This window comes from Phyllobates terribilis, unplaced genomic scaffold (assembly GCF_046119375.1).
Source record: "Phyllobates terribilis strain yellow unplaced genomic scaffold, ASM4611937v1 Scaffold_11__3_contigs__length_659146591, whole genome shotgun sequence".
NCBI lineage: Eukaryota > Metazoa > Chordata > Amphibia > Anura > Dendrobatidae > Phyllobates > Phyllobates terribilis.
In genome coordinates, this window is record NW_027362771.1 from 208,047,725 (window position 1) to 208,068,719 (window position 20,995).

General features: G+C 43.5%; 1 protein-coding gene across 3 annotated transcripts in view; it reads left to right on the plus strand.

The window, feature by feature from the left end:
• CNTN1 (contactin 1) overlaps window positions 1-20,995 on the plus strand; it is a 256,807-nt gene that overhangs the window by 152,248 nt on the left and 83,564 nt on the right. For all 3 annotated transcript variants that reach the window (XM_073652006.1, XM_073652004.1, XM_073652005.1), the window contains 2 exons: window positions 20,239-20,365; window positions 20,492-20,676. In XM_073652006.1, the coding sequence (XP_073508107.1) occupies window positions 20,239-20,365; window positions 20,492-20,676 (312 nt within the window). The remainder of the gene's footprint in view (window positions 1-20,238; window positions 20,366-20,491; window positions 20,677-20,995) is intronic.

Below are 20,995 nucleotides of genomic sequence, written 5' to 3' on the forward strand. Positions count from 1 at the left end.
TTTCCCCCCATATAATGTCCCATGCAGGATGTCCCTTTCCGCCCCATATAATAACCCATGCAGGATGTCACTTCCCCCTCCATATAATGCCCCATGCAGGATGTCCCTTTCCCCCCATATAATGCCCCATGCAGGATATCACCCCTCTCTCTTTAAAATGCCCCATGCAGGATGTCACCCCCCTCTATAATCCCTCTATAATGCCCCTTGCAGCATGTCATCCCCCCATATAATGCCCCATACAGGATGTCCCTTTCCCCCCATATAATGCCCCATGCATGATGTCACCCCCCTCTTTATAATGCCCCATGCAGGATATCACCCCTCTCTCTTTAAAATGCCCCATACAGGATGTCACCTCCCCTCTATAATCCCTCTTTAATGCCCCATGCAGCATGTCACCCCCCCATATAATGCCCCATGCAGGATGTCACCTCTCCCCCCCATATAATGCCCCATGCAGGATGTCACTCCCCCCCATATAATGCCCCATGCAGGATGTCCTTTTCCCCCCACCATATAATGCCCCATACAGGATGTCAACCCCCCTCTCTTTAAAATGCCCCATGCAGGATGTCACCCCCTCTCTTTATAATGCCCCATGCAGGATGTCACCCCCCCATATAATGCCCCATGCAGGATGTCACCCCCTCATATATTGCCCCATGCAGGATGTCACCCCCTCATATATTGCCCCATGCAGGATGTCACCCCCCATATAATGCCCCATACATTAAAAAAAAAAAATCAAATACTCGCCTCATTCCTCCTTACCTGCTGCCGCTGCTCTGGACTCCAGCGTCGCCGACGTCGTCCCGCTCTGCGCTGTGACGGCTCAGGGGAGGGCGCGGTGGAAAGACGTCACCGCACCCTCTGACCTGAGACGTCAAAGGGAGCGCACAGCAGGAAGACAGCAGATCTGCGGAGGCACAGGGAGAGGTAAGTATCTGGCTGCTGGGCCCCTGAGCAAGTGGGGGAGAAGGGCGGGCGCTGGCACTGCTCTCCTCCGCCCATAGCCCCGCTGGGTGCCCGACCGCGAGTGGGCCCCCCGCCTGCTCAGGGCCCCGGCACTTGCCCGGGTGCGCCGGGTGCTGACGCCGGCCCTGTGGACAACCCATTGATTTCTATGGCTACTGTGCTATACTTCAATCATCCTTTAATGGCACTGTAGAAAAACACTAAAGCATGATCACTCTGGAAAAAGGTCAAAAGCAGACAATTCCCTTAAATAAATTTCAACTCAAAGTTAAATAGACTACTATATGGATCTTTACCCAAGACTTTGTGTCAAGCTTATTTTTGTGGAGTACAATGTTGTTGTCTAAGTAAACCTGGAGTGTGGCTTATACAATGACATCGTAGCCATCCTTTTACTATAACACAGTGTGAATTTGTATCTTTGCCTGCAGTAAAAAAACAGGCATATCATAAAGGTCAGCTACAGTTGAAGGCAATGGCAATGTGTTTGCGACATAGTGAGCTGTGACAGATGTTTCACTTCGAACAGCAATAACCTTCTACATAGTATCATGCAGCATGTCAACGTGCTCTGCTACAATCAGTTCACATAGTACGTTTATCACTATAGCTTTGAAATAACCTCAGTATGTCCCAGAATTAATGACAGTTCCACTTTTCAAGCTGACTGAGGTTATGTCACTGGAGAGAACAGTTTTACTTATCACAAAGATGGATTGCTGATTGTCTGGGTGAGAACCAATAATACCCTTGTCAAAAATGTATCCATCAGCTGCCTTAAACAGGCTTTAATGTGGAAGAAATATCAGTACATTGCTTTTACAAAGTGTTAGCGAATATTTTACTTATCACTCTCTAATCACTAGACAAACTGTTGTAGACACTGACAGAAGAGGACCCCTGTGCAGGAACAGTATATGTGCCCTATGCAGTCCAATAGATCTTCATAATGAACAATTCCACCTGTTTGGAGGTGGAAATGGACCCCTCTTACCTCTTGGGCCCCTGTGCATAATCTTTGTAACCATAGGTGGCAAAACAGACTTACAAAAAAAAAATATATATATATTTATACACTGCTCAAAAAAATAAAGGAAACACTTGAACAACAGAATATAACTCCAAGTAAATCAAACTTCTGTGAAATCAAACTGCCTACTTAGGAAGCAACACTGACTGACAATCAATTTCACATGCTGTTGTGCAAATGGAATAGACAATAGATGGAAATTATTGGCAATTATCAAGACACCCTCAATAACGGAGTGGTTCTGCAGGTGGGGACCACAGACCACATCTCAGTACCAATGCTTTCTGGCTGATGTTTTAGTCATTTTTGAATGTTGGTTGTGCTTTCACACTCGTGGTAGCATGAGACGGACTCTACAACCCACAGAAGTTGCTCAGGTAGTGCAGCTCATCCAGGATGGCACATCAATGCGAGCTGTGGCAAGAAGGTTTGCTGTGTCTGTCAGCGTAGTGTCCAGAGGCTGGAGGCGCTACCAGGAGACAGGCCAGTACACCAGGAGACATGGAGGGGGCCGTAGGAGGGCAACAACCCAGCAGCAGGACCGCTACCTCAGCCTTTGTGCAAGGAGGAACAGGAGGACCACTGCCAGAGCCCTGCAAAATGACCTCCAGCAGGCCACAAATGTGCATGTGTCTGCACAAACGGTTAGAAACCGACTTCATGAGGGTGGTATGAGGGCCCAACGTACACAGATGGGGGTTGTGCTCACAGCCTAACACCGTGCTGGACGCTTGGTAATTGCCACAGAACACTAGGATTGGCAAAGTCGCCACTGGCGCCCTGTGCTCTTCACAGATGAAAGCAGGTTCACACTGAGCACATGTCACAGACGTGACAGAGTCTGGAGACGCTGTGGAGAGCGATCTGCTGCAGCATGACCGGTTTGGCAGTGGGTCAGTAATGGTGTGGGGTGGCATTTCTTTGGAGGGCCGCACAGCCTTCCATGTGCTCGCCAGTGGTAGCCTGACTGCCATTAGGTACCGAGATGAGATCCTCAGACCCCTTGTGAGACCATATGCTGGTGTGGTTGGCCCTGGGTTCCTCCTAATGCAGGCCAATGCCAGACCTCATGTGGCTGGAGTGTGTCAGCAGTTCCTGCAAGATTAAGGCGTTGAAGCTATGGACTGGCCCGCCCATTCCCCAGACCTGAATCCGATTGAGCACATCTGGGACATCATGTCTCGCTCCATCCACCAAAGTCACCTTGCAGCACAGACTGTCCAGGAGTTTGCAGATGCTTTAGTCCAGGTCTGGGAGGAGATCCCACAGGAGACCATCCGCAACCTCATCAGTAGCATGCCCAGGCGTTGTAGGGAGGTCATACAGGCACGTGGAGGCCACACACAATACTGAGCCTCATTTTGACTTGTTTTAAAGGACATTACATCAAAGTTGGATCAGCCTGTATTGTGTTTTTCCACTTTCATTTTGGGGGTGACTCCAAATACAGGCCTCCATTGGTTAATAAATTTAATTTCCATTGATGATTTTTGTGTGATTTTGTTGTCAGAACAATCAACTTTGTACAGAACAAAGTATTCAATGAGAATATTTCATTCATTCAGATCTAGGATGTGTTATTTGAGTGTTCCCTTTATTTTTTTGAACAGTTATATGTATATGATTGAATGCAGAGATCTTTTATTGCTCTCCTGTGTATGGCATTGTCTCTTAGCCATTCTGGTTATACAGTGCTTGGTTGGGCACTAAATATTTTATTGTCTATATTGAATATTTTTAAGAATTGAAATAAAGGTTACATTTTAACGGGTACTTCCTTTGATAAGCCAATAACTATAACCCTTTAATTATTAATAAACCAAACTCAGACTATAGTTTTAGAGCTATAGTAAGCACACTGGGAATATTTCTGTACTGTTTTAGCTATGGGGATTTGGGCCTGTGGCTGTATGCTGCTGCCCTCACATAGAGCAGCATTTTATAGTGATAGAGATACTCAAAATCCCATTCTCAGTGATGTAAGATGCTTACCATGCTACATCAGTACCCGACATGGGCGTACCCACCGTGGGGCAGGGGGGGCAGCTGCCCCCCCCCCTAGAAGCAGGCACGCAAGCCGCACACCAGGGCTGACGTCAGCACCCGGCGCGCCCGGGCAAATGCCGGGGCCCTGAGCAGGCGGGGGGGGGGGCCCCTCACCGTCAGCGCCCGCTCCCCCCCTCTTGCTCAGGGCCCCGGCACCCGGCACAATTCTTACCCCTCCCCGTGCCTCCGCAGCTGCTCCTGCATCCTCTGCGGCTGCTGCACTGTGATTTCTCAGGTCAGAGGACGCGGTGACGTCTTTACACCGCGCTCTCTCCTGAGCAGTCACAGTGCAGAGCGGGATGAGGCCGGCGACGCTGGAGTCCGGAGCAGCGGCAGCAGGTGAGATGTGAGGTGAGTATTTGATTTTTTTTTTATTATATGGAGGCCTGTGGCAATATAAGGGAGCAGGGTGAGGTGGGGGTGTGTGACATCCTACATGGGGCATTATAAGGGGGGGGGACATCCTGCATGGGGCATTATAAGGGGGGATGTGACATCCTGCATGGGGCATTATAAGGGGGGGTGACATCCTGCATGGGGCATTATAAGGGGGGGTGTGTGACATCCTGCATGGGGCATTATAAGGGAGGTGGGGGGGTGTGACATCCTGCATGGGGTATTATAAAGGGGGGGGTGTGACATCCTGCATGGGGCATTATAAGGGAGGGGGGGTGTGACATACTGCATGGGACATTATAAGGAAGGAGGGGGGTGTCAACCTGCATGGGGCATTATAAGGTGGGGTGACATCCTACATGGGGCATTATATGGGGGGGAACAGCCTGCATGGGGCATTATGTGGGGGGAACAGCCTGCATGGGGCATTATGTGGGGGGAACAGCCTGTATGGGGCATTATGTGGGGAGGAACAGCCTGCATGAGGCATTATGTGTGGGGAACAGCCTGCATGGAGCGTTATATGGGGGCCAGTATTCTGTATGGAGCGTTATATGGGGGCCAGTATTCCGTATGGAGCGTTATATGGGGGCCAGTATTCTGTATGGAGCATTATATGGGGGCCTGTATCCTGTATGGAGCGTTATATGGGGGCCATTATTCTGTATGGAGCGTTATATGGGAGCAAGTATTCTGTATGGAGCATTATATGGGGGCCAATATCCTGTATGAAGCGTTATATGGGAGCCAGTATTCTGTATGGAGCATTATATGGGGGCCAGTATTCTGTATGGCGCGTTATATGGGGGCCAGTATCCTGCATGGAGCGTTATATGGGGGCCAGTATCCTGCCTGGAGCGTTATATGGGGGCCAGTATTCTGTATGGAGCGTTATATGGGGGTCAGTATCCTGTATGGAGCATTATATGGGAGTCAGTATTCTGTATGGAGTGTTATATGGGGGCCAGTATTCTGTATGTAGCGTTATATGGGGGCCAATATCCTGTATGGAGCGTTATATGGGGACCAGTATCCTGTATGGGGCATTTTATGCCGGCCAGTATACTGTGTGGAGCGATTTGCCGGTTTCTGAGCTATTGTGGAATTTACAATAGATATCACTCATAGGGTATCACAAGAAAGAAGACAGACATCAAGTCAGCAGGGACAAGGAGCAGCATGGCAGATGTGACAACCTACATGGTGAGCTGCAACATGTGCTACATGTTTACAGATCGACCAGAAGCTGAAACCAACTTCACCTGCCAGAAGTGTAGACTACTGGCTCTTTTAGAAGAAAAGGTGCGGGGACTGGAAGAAAGAATTGCGACATTAAAACTCATCAAGGAAAATGAAGACTTCCTGGACAGAACAGAAGCGTCACTACTGGTCACGGAAAGTTAAGGAAGCATCAGAGAACCTCCAGAGGCAGACAAGTGGAGGCAAGTGACCAAAAGAAGCAAGAAGACCATGGAGACACCACCAACCACACAACTGAGAAACAGATTCCAAGGACTTGTGGAGGATGAAGATGGCACACCTAAGGATGAGGAAATACCAGCAAGCAAAAAAGAAAAGAGCACCCAGAAATACCCAGAAGCGACAAGAAAAAGGACAGCCAAGAAGGGAAGAAGAGTGGTGGTGGTGGGAGACTCACTACTGAGAGGAACAGAAGCAGCTATCTGCAGACCGGACATAACCGCAAGAGAAGTTAGCTGCCTCCCAGGGGCGAAGATCAAGGATGTTACCGATAGGATACCGAAGCTCATCAGGTCCAAGGATGTCCACCCATTTCTTCTGATACATGTTGGCACCAATGACAAGGCAAAGAAGGACCTACCGACAATCTGCAAGGACTTTGAAGCATTGGGGAAGAAAGTAAAAGAACTGGATGCGCAGGTAGTTTTTTCTTCTATCCTTCCAGTAGACGGGCATGGCGTCAGGAGATGGAACAGGATCCTTGATGTGAACAACTGGCTGAGACGATGGTGCAGACAACAAGGATTTGGATTCCTGGACCACGGTGTGAATTACCTCTATGACGGACTCCTTGCCAGAGACGGACTACACCTCAACAAACCCGGGAAACACACATTCGCCAGGAGACTCGCAACACTCATCAGGAGGGCGTTAAACTAGAAGAAGAGGGGATGGGAAGAAAAACGCCGGACACGAACATGAAACCAGAGAACATACTAATGAAAGATATGAAGCGCGACAAAGAAGGTCCAAGACAAGATGCTTGGAAGGGCGGTAAGAAAATTTCTAATACAATCCACAGGGAGAAGATTGGAACAAAACAAAATCGTGTAAACTGCGTGCTAGCAAATGCCAGGAGCCTGACAAACAAGATGGATGAACTGGAAGCAGAAATATCTACAGGTAACTATGACATAGTGGGAATAACCGAGACATGGTTAGATGAATGCTATGACTGGGCAGTTAACTTACAGGGTTACAGTCTGTTTAGAAGGGATCGAAGAAGTCGGAAAGGGGGTGGAGTCTGTCTATATGTAAAGACGTGTCTAAAGCCTACAATACGGGAGGATGTATGGGAGGGAAATGAGGAGGTCGAGTCCTTATGGGTGGAGATACATGGGGCAAAAAACAATAATAAAATTATCATAGGAGTCTGTTATAAACCACCAAATATAGCAGAAGCCACGGAAAGTCTATTAATGAGACAAATAGACGAAGTAGCAAAAAATAACGAGGTGATTATTATGGGGGACTTCAACTACCCCGATATAGACTGGGAAACCGAAAGCTGTAGATCTCAGAAAGGAAACAGGTTTCTGTCAATTATCAAAGACAATTATTTGTCACAACTTGTGCAGGAACCAACTAGAGGGACGGCCCTTTTATACTTAATATTAACTAACAGGCCAGACAGAATAACTGAGGTGCAGGTCGGGGGGCACCTGGGAAATAGTGACCACAACATTATACAATTCCACATGTGCTTCAGTAGGGTGCCCAGCAAGGGAGTCACAAAAACACTGAACTTCAGGAGGGCAAAGTTTGATCAGCTAAGAGATGCCCTTCACCTTATAGACTGGGATAGTATCTTTAGTAATAGGAGCACGGATAGAAAATGGGAAATTTTCAAAACAGTCCTACATAGTCACTGTAGAAGGTACATACCTTATGGGAATAAAAGGGCTAGGAATAGGAGGAAGCCAATGTGGCTAAATAAGGAAGTCAAGAGGGCAATGAAAAAGAAAAAAAGGGCTTTCGGTAAACTTAAACAAGAAGACAGCGAGGAAGCGCTAATATCTTATAGGGAAAAAAACAAAATCTGTAAGAAACAAATAAGAATAGCAAAAGAGGAGACAGAGAGACTAATTGCCAAGGAAAGTAAAACGAATCCCAAACTGTTCTTTAACTATATAAACAGTAAAAGGATTAAAACTGATGGAGTTGGCCCATTGAAAAATAACCTGGGTAAAATCATAGAGGGCGATGAGGGTAAAGCAAATAGCTTCTTCTCCACTGTTTTCACAAAAGAAAACAATTTATCGGAGGAAATGCAGAGTGGTAAAGTAAACCCTCCGCTAAATATCACCCACCTAACCCAGGAGGAAGTTCAGAAACGCCTAAATAATATCAAAATAGACAAGTCACCAGGCCCAGATGGCATACACCCCCGGGTACTAAAAGAATTAAGTAATGTGATAGACAGACCGCTGTATCTTATATTCAAGCACTCTTTATGGACAGGGACTGTCCCACTAGACTGGTGCCAAGCAAATGTGGTACCAATATTCAAAAAGGGGTCTAAAAGTGACCCTGGAAAACTATAGACCAGTAAGCTTAACGTCTGTTGTGGGTAAATTGTTTGAAGGATTTCTTAGAGATGCTATTGTAGAATATCTTAATGATAATAACTGTCTAACTCCATATCAACATGGATTCATGAGGGATCGCTCCTGCCAAACAAACCTGATGGCCTTCTACGAGGAGGTGAGCTCACAGCTGGACCGGGGAGAGTCAGTGGATGTTGTATACCTTGACTTCTCCAAAGCGTTTGATACCGTGCCACACAAAAGGTTGGTATATAAAATGAGAATGCTTGGTCTGGGGGATAATGTGTGCAAGTGGGTAAATAGCTGGCTGAGTGATAGAAAGCAGAGGGTGGTTATCAATGGAGTAAGCTCAGGGTGTGTCAGGGTTACTAGCGGGGTGCCTCAAGGGTCTGTCTTGGGCCCTATATTATTTAATATATTTATTAATGATCTAGTGGAAGGGTTGCATAGTAAAATAGCAATATTTGCAGATGATACTAAACTTTGTAAAGTAGTTAATACAGATGAGGATAGGGCACAGCTACAGGAGGATTTAGATAAATTGGGGAGTTGGGCCAAAAAATGGCAAATGGGGTTCAATGCCGATAAATGTAAGGTCATGCACATGGGAAAGAAAAACAGCAGTCACCCATACATATTAAATGGGAAACCGTTGGGGAAATCTGACATGGAGAAGGACCTGGGCTTGGTTAACAGCAAATTAAATTGGAGTGCCCAGTGTCAGGCAGCAGCTGCAAAGGCAAATAGAGTCATGGCATGCATCAGAAGAGGAATAGGGGCATATGATGAGAACATTGTTCTTCCTCTGTATAAAGCGCTGGTAAGGCCGCACTTAGAATATTGTGCACAGTTCTGGGCTCCTGTGCTCAGGAAAGACATATTGGAGCTAGAGAGGGTACAAAGGAGGGCGACTAAGGTAATAAAGGGAATGGAGGGACTAGAATACCCAGAGAGGTTGTCAAAATTAGGCCTATTTACATTGGAAAAGAGAAGGCTTAGGGGAGACCTCATAAACATGTATAAATACATCAGGGAGCAGTACAGAGATCTCTCCCATGACCTGTTTATACCAAGGATGGTGACAAAGACGAGGGGGCACACTATACGTCTGGAGGAAAGGAGGTTCCTGCACCATCATAGAAGGGGATTCTTTACGGTCAGAGCTGTGAGACTCTGGAACTCTCTGGGAGAGGAAGTGGTGATGTCCAACTCACTTAAAGAGTTCAAGAGAGGCCTGGACTCCTTTCTTGAGAACAATAAAATTACATCTTATGCTTAGTTAATTAATCCAGGGATTTAATCTGACTGCCAGATTGGTGTCGGGAAGTGAATTTTTCCTCAATGATGTAAATTGGCCTATGCCGCATGTTTTTTTGTTGCCTTTCCCTGGATCAATGCTGCGGAATAGCTGCAGTGCACAAGAAATAGGCTGAACTGGATGGACGCTTGTCTTTTTTCGGCCTTATAAACTATGTAACTATGTAACTCATGTAATGTAAGAAGTGAAATCTTTGCATTGTACTATATATATATTTCTCTTCGATATCTGTGACCATGGCTTGCCCCCCCCCCCCTAGTTTTGATCCTGGGTACGCCCATGGTACCCGAGATGTATAAATCGAATACATGTGAACACAGCCTTTGTGTCAAAATAGCTTGAGTCCCATTAGAGATCTGACATTGTTTAAATCTTCCAACAAATTCATCAAAAGGCGTGTCTCTGGATTCTGCAAGTACAGTAGCTCTGTTACCACACACAGTCAATATTTAATGCATCAGTTTGCTTTGACCTCTGCTCCTATTGCTCTCTCTTCAAGGCTTTCAGAGGGAATCATTTAAAACGGTGTCCAATCTGCAGGAAGCATGATATAGAGCAGGAATAGCTGAGCAGGCTGATGTATGGTTTTGTGGGAAAATATTCAGTATTAGGGCAGGTGTAGACCACTGTAGATTATCACATCCAAGAGAATAGGCCCTATTAATGACACTGCATTATGCAAACTGTGCCCGAAAATACACTCGTCAGCACCAGCCGTAACTTGTATTTTATTAATTTACATCTTTGCTTAAAGAAGCACTCCCATTAATATTTTTTTTTTCATTAAATATGTATGTGGTATAGTGTGAGTGTATTAATGTACTCATCCACCGCCACTCTCTCTGTCATCCAGCGCTATTCTGCTCCTCTTCTCAGTGGCATCACCACAATTCTGACTAGCCAACTCACACTATGTTCTATGCTTGAGCTGGAAGTCTCCTACAGTGTAAGCCTATGTTGCCTTGTTATGATGCTTTATAGACTTACATTGTGAAAGCCACTTCCGGGTCATGTAGAGCGCAGTGTGACCCGGAGAGTCTGCAGAGCGGTGATGTCACTGAGAAGAGGAGCAGAACAGCACTGGATCTCGGAGAAAGCAGAAGTAGGTGAGTATATTAATCCACTCACACTACACTACATACACATATACACACATTTACTGAAAAATCTTTCATGAGAGTGCTTCTTTAATTTGGGTTTAGAAGTCCAGTAGGTAGTACTAATCAGTGACTGACAGCTGTCTCTGTATGCACTCTTATACTGCGAAGATAGTAAATAAGTGAGTAGAGTCGCCCACTTGACTGAAATGCAAGAATAAGCAAATATATAAAGAAATAATATGCAGGTTATGCTGCTTCTTTTTACCCCAAAACTATTTATCAATTTATTCAGCTCCTCCTGCTCCTTAACCCCTTCCCGACATTGTCAGTAATAGTTCGTCTTAGGCTGCGTGCCCACGTAGCGTTTTTCAAGCGTTTATGCTGCGGAATTTCCGCAGCGTAAACGCTTGTTAAACGCTAGGTAATCCGCACCCCATGGTCCCCAAGGGGATTCCGCAAGTTCTATGCCCACGCTGCGGATTTTTCCGCAGCGTTCATGCTGCGTTCAAAAATCCGCAGCATGTTCATTAATTTTGCGTTTCCACAAGCGGAATTGCCTTTTGCAATGCATTAAAAAACGCAAGGCAATTCTGCATGTGGAAATCGCGCGATAAACGCGCGATAAACGCGTGCGGAATTCTGCATGCGTTTTTACTTGCAGAAATGAAGCTGAAATTTTCTGCTTCATTTCTGCAATGTGGGCACATAGCCTTACTGACCTGGGCCTATTGGACCAGGTGCATACTATTACGCACAATGTGATAGCACCCGCACACAAGCGGTACGAGGCGATCGCCACTGGGTGTCAGCTGATTGTCACAGCTGACACCCGGTGCTATGTGCCAGGAGCGGTCCTACACCACTCCCAGCACATTAACCCCTGAAATGCTGTGATCGAAGTTGATCGCAGCATTCCGGAGCAAGGGGAGGTAAGCGCTGCTTACTTACCTCTTCTCCAGCGTCCCGCGCTGTTTGTGCCGGGTCCCGGTGGTTGTCATGGTGACCCATTGTCGTCATGACGACATCGGAGTCACCAGGTAGCAGGAAGTTAGGTAGATCGTGCTCAGTGCGCCGTCTAACTAACTTGTGTGTGCAGGGCTGCAGCCTGCATAGCATAGAGATGCTGCTGCAGCATTTCTGTGCTATGCAAGCGATCTAGGTTAAAATAGTGGGACAAAGTGTAAAAATAAAAAAAAGATTCAGAAAGTAGAAAAAAAAAAAAAAAAATTGTAAAAATATTTTAAAACACAATGAAAAAATAATCCCCCCCCCAAAAAATAAAATATATATATATATATATATATATATATATATATATATATATATATATACATACACACTATATCTACAAATAAATATTATTATGAAAAAAAACAAACAAACCAATAAAAGTGCACATATCAGGTATCGCCGCATCCGGAACGACCTGACCTATAAAACTGTCCCACTAGTTAACCCCTTTAGTGAACACGGTAAAAATAAAAAATAAAAAATGAAGCAAAAAACAATGCTTTATCATCATACCGCCAAACAAAAAATGGAATAAAATGTGATCAAAAAGACGAACGTCATTTTGTCCCGTAAAAAAAAAGCCGCCATACAGCTCCATCAGCCGGAAAATAAAAAAAGTTATAGCTCTCAGAGTAAAGCGATACAAAAAAATTATTTTTTCTATAAAATAGTTTTTCTTGTGTAAAAGCGCCAAAACATAAAAAAAACAATATAAATATGGTACCACTGTAAATGTACTGACCCGAAGAATACAGGTGCCTTGTCAATTTTACCACACACGGAATGGCGTAAAAAACAAACAAACAAACAAAAAAAATTCCGGAATTATTGCTTTTGGTTTATTCTGCCTCCCAAAAATCAGAATAGAAAGCGATCAAAAAATTTCACATGCCCGAAAATGGTACCAATAAAAACGTCAACTTGTCCCGCAAAAAACAAGCTGTCACATGACTCTGTCGGACGAAATATGGAAAAGTTAGAGCTCTCAAAATATGGCAATGCAAAAACTAGCCTTTGCAAAAAAAAAATGTTTTTTTAGTGTGTGACAGCTGTCAGTCATAAAAACCCGATATGAATCTGGTATCTCTGTAATCGCACCGACCCGAGGACTAAAGTCGTCTAATCACTTATACCGCACGAGGATCAGCGTAAAAAATAGACTCTAGGGTTAGGGTTGTGCTAGGGTTAGGGTTCTGCTAGAGTTGTGCTAGGGTTAGGGTTCTGCTAGAGTTGTGTTAGGGTTAGGGTTGTGTTAGGGTTAGGGTTGTGTTAGGGTTAGGGTTGTGTTAGGGTTAGGGTTGTGTTAGGGTTAGGGTTGTTCTAGGGTTAGGGTTGTTCTAGGGTTAGGGTTGTTCTAGGGTTTGTGTTGTGCTAGGGTTTGTGTTGTGCTAGGGTTAGGGTTGGGCTAGGGTTAGGGTTGGGCTAGGGTTAGGGTTGGGCTAGGGTTGTGTTAGGGTTAGGGTTGTGTTAGGGTTAGGGTTGTGCTAGGGTTAGAGTTGGGCTAGAATTAGGGTTGGGCTAGGGTTAGGGTTGTGCTAGGGTTAGAGTTGGGCTAGGGTTAGGGTTGTGTTGGGGTTAGGGTTGTGCTAGGGTTAGGGTTGGCTAGGGTTAGGGTTGGCTAGGGTTAGGGTTGGCTAGGGTTAGGGTTATGTTGGGGTTGGGATATTTTCAAAAGTAAAGAGAAAAATGATGACGATATGGCAACTAGTGTTGAGCGCAAGTGCTCGCTACTTGAGTTTGCATCGGGTGCTCGGGTATGCACCGAGTATCGCGGGTGCTCAAGTGCTCACTTATTCAATATGATGACCTAATGTTATCAAATTCTGTGTCGTACCTATGGGTTAAAAATGTTAACTATACCCCTTGATAACATCCTTGAGGGGTGTAATTTCCGAAATGGTGTCACTTGTTTCCACAGTTTAGGCACATCAGGGGCTCCCCAAATGCAACATGGCGTCCGCTAATTATTCAAGCAAATTTTACATTCAAAAAGTCAAATAGCGCTCCTTCCCTTCCGAACCCTGCCGTGCGCCCAAACATTGGTTTTCCTCCACATGTGGGGTATCAGCTTACTCAGGAGAAATTTCACAAATTGCATCGTGCAATTTTTCCTGTTACCCTTATAAAAATGCAAAATTGGGGGCTGAAAAACATTTTTGTGGAAAAAATGTGAACATTTTATTTTTCCGACTCAATGTTATAAACTTCTGTGAAGCACCTGGGGATTCAAGGTGCTCACCACACATCTAGATAAGTTCCCTGAGGGGTTTAGTTTCCAAAATGGTGTCACTTGTGAGGGGTTTCCACTCTTTAGGCACATCAGGAGCGTCCGCTAATTATTCAAGCAAATTTTACATTCAAAAAGTCAAATGGCACTCCTTCCCTTCTGAACCCTTCCGTGTGCCCAAACAGTGGTTTCCCCCACATATGGGGTATCAGCGTGCTCAGGAAGAATTAATTGGACAACAAATTTTGGTGTTCATTTTTTCCTGATACCCTGTTAAATGTTGAATTTTTGGAATGTGGAAGAAAAAAATTCTGTGAAGCATCCGAGGGGTTAATAAACTTCTTGAATGTGGTTTTGAGCACCTTGAGGGGTGCAGTTTTTAGAATGGTGTCACTTTTGGGTATTTTCTGTCATAAAGGACCCTCAAATTTACTTCAAATGTGATGTGATCCCTAAAAAATTGGTTTTGTAAATTTTGTTGGAAAATGAGAAATCGTTGGTCAACTTTTAACCCTTATAACTTCCTAACAAACAAAAAATTTTGGTTCCAAAATTGTGCTGATGTAAAGTAGACATGTGGGAAATGTTATTTAATAAGTATTTTGCGTGACATATCTCTCTGATTTAAGGGCATGAAAATTCAAAGTTTGAAAATTGAGAAATTTTCAAAATTTTTGCCAAATTTCCGATTTTTTTCACAAATAAATGCAAGTCATATCGAAGAAATTTTACTACTACCATGAAGTACAATATGTCATGACAAAACATACTCAGAATCAGTGGGATTCGTTGAAGCTTTCCAGAATTATTACCTCATAAAATGGCAGTGGTCAGAATTGTAAAAATTGTCCCGGTCATTAACGTGCAAACCACCCTTGAAGGTAAAGGGATTAAAGCGAATTTGTCTCCAGGTTTTTGTCACCTAATCTAAGAGCAGCATAATGTAGGGGCACAGAACCTGATTCCAGGGGTGTATCACTTGCTGGGCTGCTTAGTGTAGTTTTGCTAAAATTACTATTTTATCAGCAGGAGATTATCACTAGAGGAATAGTAAACCTGCTGGCATTTAGTCATTCATATTCATGAGCTCTGTAATACCTTGCCCCCACCATGGATTGGCAGCTTTCTGTGTACACTGTACATAGGCAGAAAACTGCCAATCAGTGATGTGGACGGGGTTATACAGAGCTTAATATTCAGATAACTGGTAAATCTGCAGCAGATAAAACAGTGATTTTATCAAAATAATATCAATAATATCAAGCAGCCCAATAAGTGACACATCGCTGGAATCTAACTATGCTGCTCTCAGATGGGGTAGCAGAAAACTAGTGACAGATTCACTTTAACCCCTTAATAACATCTGACGTACTAATATGCGTCTGTGCCCTGTGACTTAAGAGCCAGACCCGTATTAGTACGTCATCGCGATCGCGCGCGCACACAGGCTGTGCGGGCGCGATCGCCGCCGGGTGTCAGCTGATTGTCACAGCTGACACCCGGTACTATGTGCAGGGAGCGGTCCCCCACCGCTCCCAGCACATTAACCCCCGCAATGCTGCGATCGAAGTTGATCGCAGCCGATCGCAGCATTGTGGGGGCAAGGGGAGGTGATCGCAGATACTCACCTCCTCTTCCGGCTTCCAGCGCTGTCTGCAAAGGATTCCCGGGTGTTGCCATGACGACCCGATGTCGTCATGACAACATCCGGGTCACCAGACAGCAGGAAGATTGTTTGGACATGCGCAGTGCATCTCCAAACAATCTTCTCACTGTGCAGCGCTGATAGCCTGTATGACACAGGGATGGTGCTGCATTCCTGTGCCATGCAGGCGATCAGAGAAAAAAAAGTGAAAGTCCCATAGTGGGACAAAGTAATAAAGTATAAAAACTGTCAGTAAGTGAAAAAAAAAAAAAAAAAAAATATAAAAGAAAATTAAATAAAATAATCCACCAAAAATAAAAATATAATGTACCCATCAATAAATATTATTATAAAAAAAAAAAAAAAAAAACAATAAAAGTACACATATTTGGTATCGCCACGTCCGGAACAACCTGACCTATAAAATTGTCCCACTAGTTAACCCCTTCAGTGAACACGGTAAAAAAAAAAAAAAAAACGAAGCAAAAAACAATGCTTTATCACCATACCGCCAAATAAAAAATGGAATAACACGCGATCAAAAAGACGAATATAAATAAAAATGGTACCGCTGAAAACGTCATCTCGTCCCGCAAAAAACAAGCTGACATACAGCTCCATCAGCCGGAAAATAAAAAAGTTATAGTTCTCAGAATAAAGCTATGCTAAAAAATATTTTTTTCTATAAAATTGCTTTTATTATGTAAAAGTGCAAAACATAGAAAAACGATATAAATGTGGTACCGCTGTACACGTACTGACCCGAAGAATAAAGATGCCTTATCACTTTTACCACACGCGGAACAGAATAAAAAAAAAAAAAAAAAAAACAATTCCTGAATTGTTGGTTTTCGTTTATTCTGCCTCCCAAAAATCGGAATAGAAAGCGATCAAAAAATGTCACGTGCCTGAAAATGGCACCAATAACAACGTCAACTCATCCCGCAAAAAACGAGCCGTCACATGACTGTCTGCCAAAATCTGGAAAAATTATAGCTCTCAAAATATGGCGATGCAAAAACTAGATTTTACAAAAAATGCGTCTTTTTGTGTGTGACAGCTGTCAGTCATAAAAACCCCATATGATTCTGGTATTGCTGTAATCACACCGACCCGAAGAATAAAGTCGTCTAATCACTTATACCGCACGAGGAACGGCGTCAAAAATAAACTCTTGGGTTAGGATTGGGCTAGGGTTAGGGCTGGGTTTGGGGTTAGGGTTGTGCTAGGCTTAGGGTTTTGCTACGGTTAGGGTTGTGCTACGGTTAGGGTTGTGCTACGGTTAGGGTTGTGCTACGGTTAGGGTTGTGCTACGGTTAGGGTTGTGCTACGGTTAGGGCTGGGGTTGGGGTTAGGGTTGGGGTTAGGGTTGTGATGGGGTTGGGATTTTTTTCAAAAGTAAGAAAAAAGATGACGATATGGTGACTAGTGTTGAGCGCAAGTGCTCGCTACTTGAGTTTGCATCGGGTGCTCTGGTATGCATTGAGTATCGTGGGTATTTGAGTGACATGCTTGAGTCTCTGCCCCATATGCTTCGCGGCCAAAAAAACTTTACGGGGATTGCCTGCCATGCACGAGCGATCCCCGCATGTTTTTTTTTGGGTGTCTAATAACCGGGAAACATGCGGAGCAGGGACTCGAGCATGTCACTCGAGCACACGCTGTACATGGTGCATACCTGAGTACCCGATGCAAACTCAAGTAGCGAGCACTTGCGCTCAAGACTAATGACAACTTATTCAATATGATGACCTAATGTAAACAAATTCTGTGTCGTACCTCTGGGTTCAAAATGTTCACTATACACCTTAATAAAATCCTTGAGGAGTATAGTTTCCAAAATGGGGTCACTTGTGGGGGAGCTCCACTGTTTAGGCACATCACGGGCTCTCCAAACGCGACATGGTGTCCGCTAACAAATTGAATGGAAAATCGGCTCAAATTGTTAGCGGACGCCATGTTGCGTTTGGAGAGCTACTGCGTGCACAAACATTGGAGCTCCCCCACAAGTGACCCCATTTTGGAAACTAGACCCCCCAAGGCACCTATCTAGATGCATAGTGAGCACTTGGAACCCCCAGGTGCTTCATAAATTGATTCGTAAAAATGAAAAAGTGAAAAAAAAAACACTTTTTCATATTTATGAATATTTATGAGCTCTAAAGTTTGGGCACACAGGGGCTCTCCAAACGCAACTTGGTATCCGCTAACAATTTGAGCCGATTTTCCATTCAATTTGTTAGCGGATACCATGTTGCATTTGGAGAGTCCCTGTGTGCCCAAACATTGGAGCTCTCCCACAAGTGACCCCATTTTGGAAACTAGACCCCCCAAGGCACCTATCTAGATGCATAGTGAGCACTTGGAACCCCCAGGTGCTTCACAAATTGATTCATAAAAATGAAAAACTGTTTTTTTTTCACTTTTTCATTTTTACAAATCAATTTGTGAAGCACCTGGGGGTTCCAAGTGCTTACTATGCATCTAGATAGGTGCCTTGGGGGGTCTAGTTTCCAAAATGGGGTCACTTGTGGGGGAGCTCCAATGTTTGGGCACACAGGGGCTCTCCAAACACAACATGGCATCCGCTAATTATTCAAGCAAATTTTACAATCAAAAAGTCAAATGGCGCTCCTTCCCTTCCGAGCCCTGCGCCCAAACAGTGTTTTTTCCCCACATATTGGGTATCTGCGTGCCCAGGGGAAATTGCACAACAAATTTTGGGGTCCATTTTTTCTTGTTACCTCTGTGAAAATAAAAAAAATTGGGTCTAAAGTAACATTTTTGTGAAAAAAGTTAAATGTTCATTTTTTTCTTCCACATTCAAAAAATTCCTGTGAAGCACCTGAAGGGTTAATAAAGTTCTTGAATGTGGTTTTGAGCACCTTGAGGGGTGCAGTTTTTAGAATGGTGTCACTTTTGGGTATTTTCTGTCATAAAGACCTCTCAAAGTGACTTCAAATGTGATGTGGTCCCTAAAAAAATGGTTTTGTAAATTTTGTTGGAAAAATGAGAAATCGCTGGTCAACTTTTAACCCTTATAGCTCCCTAACAAAAAAAAAATTTGGTTCCAAAATTGTGCTGATGTAAAGTATACATGTGGGAAATGTTATTTATTAACTCTTTTGTGTGACATATCTCTCTGATTTAAGGGCATAAAAATTCAAATTTTGAAAATTGCAAAATTTTCAAAATTTTCGCCAAATTTCCATTTTTTTCACAAATAAATGCAAGTGATATCGAAGAAATTTTACCACAATCATGAAGTACAATATGTCACGAAAAAACAGTCTCAAAATCAGGGGGATCTGTTGAAGCGTTCCAGAGTAATTACCTCATAAAGTGACAGTGGTCAGAATTGTAAAAATTGGCCTGGTCATTAACGTGCAAACCACCCTCGGGGCTTAAGGGGTTAAAGCGGTTATCCACTACTTTTACATTGATGACCTATACTTAGGATAGGTCATCAATGTCTGATCGGCCGGGGCATGCAACAAGAGAGGACGTACAGGCATAAATGAAAATACCAATCATACAAATGTGCACTCACAGACAACAGAGAGGAACCCCGGGGAGAAATGAAAGAAAACCAAATAGGAGAGGATGAGGAATTGCACACAGCCGAAACACCAAGCAACAGTCACAGATCAACATGCCAAAAACGCCTCTACTAGTGATGAGCGAGCTTGCTCGTTTAACCCTTTCCCCGAGCACGCTTGGGTGCTTTCTGAGTATCTTCGATGTACTCATATATTAAGTTCGAGTCCTTGCGTCTGTATGATTTATGCCTGTTAGTCAGCTTCAACACATTCAGAGATTGCCTGTTTGATAGGGAATCCTCACATGTGTTGAGGCTGACTAACAGTCATAAATCATGCAGACGCAGGGACTTAATGTACGAGCACCCTGAAGATACTCGAAAAGCACCCGAGCATGCTCTGCGAAAGGGTTAAACGAGCACTCTCGCTCATCACTATCTTCTACCAACAACCGACTCCTCCACTCCACACCAGGCAGTATGAAACTAACACTGGCAATCCAGACTGCCAGAGGCGAGTATATATAGGAGAGGGCAGTGGCCAATACTGAACAGCTAAGATCATCAAAGCAGGAACCTTCAGAGACTGTAAGCTGAACAGTTTAACCCCTGCACTGCTAACATAAACTTGCACCTTTTAACATGATGGAGAAGTTCTTCTAATCAGTGTAGAAGCACGTGAAATATGACGCTGTGGTCTTCTGGCCCTTCTCTGTCACGGTAAACCCATGACAGATAATCCATCAATGTGAAAGTAGTGGACAACCTATTTAACATACTGACTGCAGATAGGACTGTATTTTCAATGTATAAGCTCCTCTTAACTACATATCCTCTTGATCACTAGTTCTAACCATTTGGTCTTTAGTCATAAGAGTGAACTGAATTACCCAAACATTTTTGGCACTAAGTCATAACTTGTTACAAATTCTGTTAAATAAGGATGCAAGTCACATTAGGACAGCTTGTGTGTATTTACATTATAATCTGTATATTCTTATGCTTTTATGATATACTCTGTATGTTGACCTATCCCTATTTTAAGAGGTGATGATTTTACCGAAATCTACATTTTGTCTGCCACTTCAGTCCTATTAATTCTTCTATAAAATATATATACTGTCCATGTGTTATGTATTATAGAAGAAGGAAAACGATATGGACCAGTTTTTGAAGAGCAACCTATCGACACTATTCACCCACAAGAATCTACAGATGGGAAGATATCAATGAACTGCAGAGCCAGAGCAAACCCCACTCCCATCTACAGGTAAATAGAGAGAGATGATACATTGTAAATATACAATACATTTTACTGATTTTACCTACTGTATATGCATAAGTTACACATACTGCTGAACATTTTTACTATATTGGCTTGCGTTATTTATTTTAGATGGAGATACAACAACTGGGAAATTGATTTTCTAAATCCACAATACAGTACAAAATACAGCATGATAGGTGGAAACCTTGTTATCAACGATCCACAAAAATCAAAAGATTCGGGGAAATATATTTGCATAGTTTCTAATGATTATGGAACAGTGAAGAGTATGGAAGCCAGCCTAAACTTTGGACGTAAGTATATAACTGTTTGCTTTTAATGGATATAACTAATGCAGTTTTTATTTTTGGGTTATTAAATATCTTTTTTTTATTCTTGTCCATACCAATACTTAAAAAAAATCTATTGTGCGCCTTTTTTATTGTTATACTATATATTATACATAAAGTTGTACATACATGGCTGCCACTTATTTCCCTCACCTAAAATAGCATACCGTGTAAGTTAAGGAAAACGCTTATTTTAATTCCAGTCTTTTTAGTTATTTAGTAATATTAGTAAATGGTTTAAAGGGAACCTGTCAGCTTAATTTGACATTGTCAATTAATGATA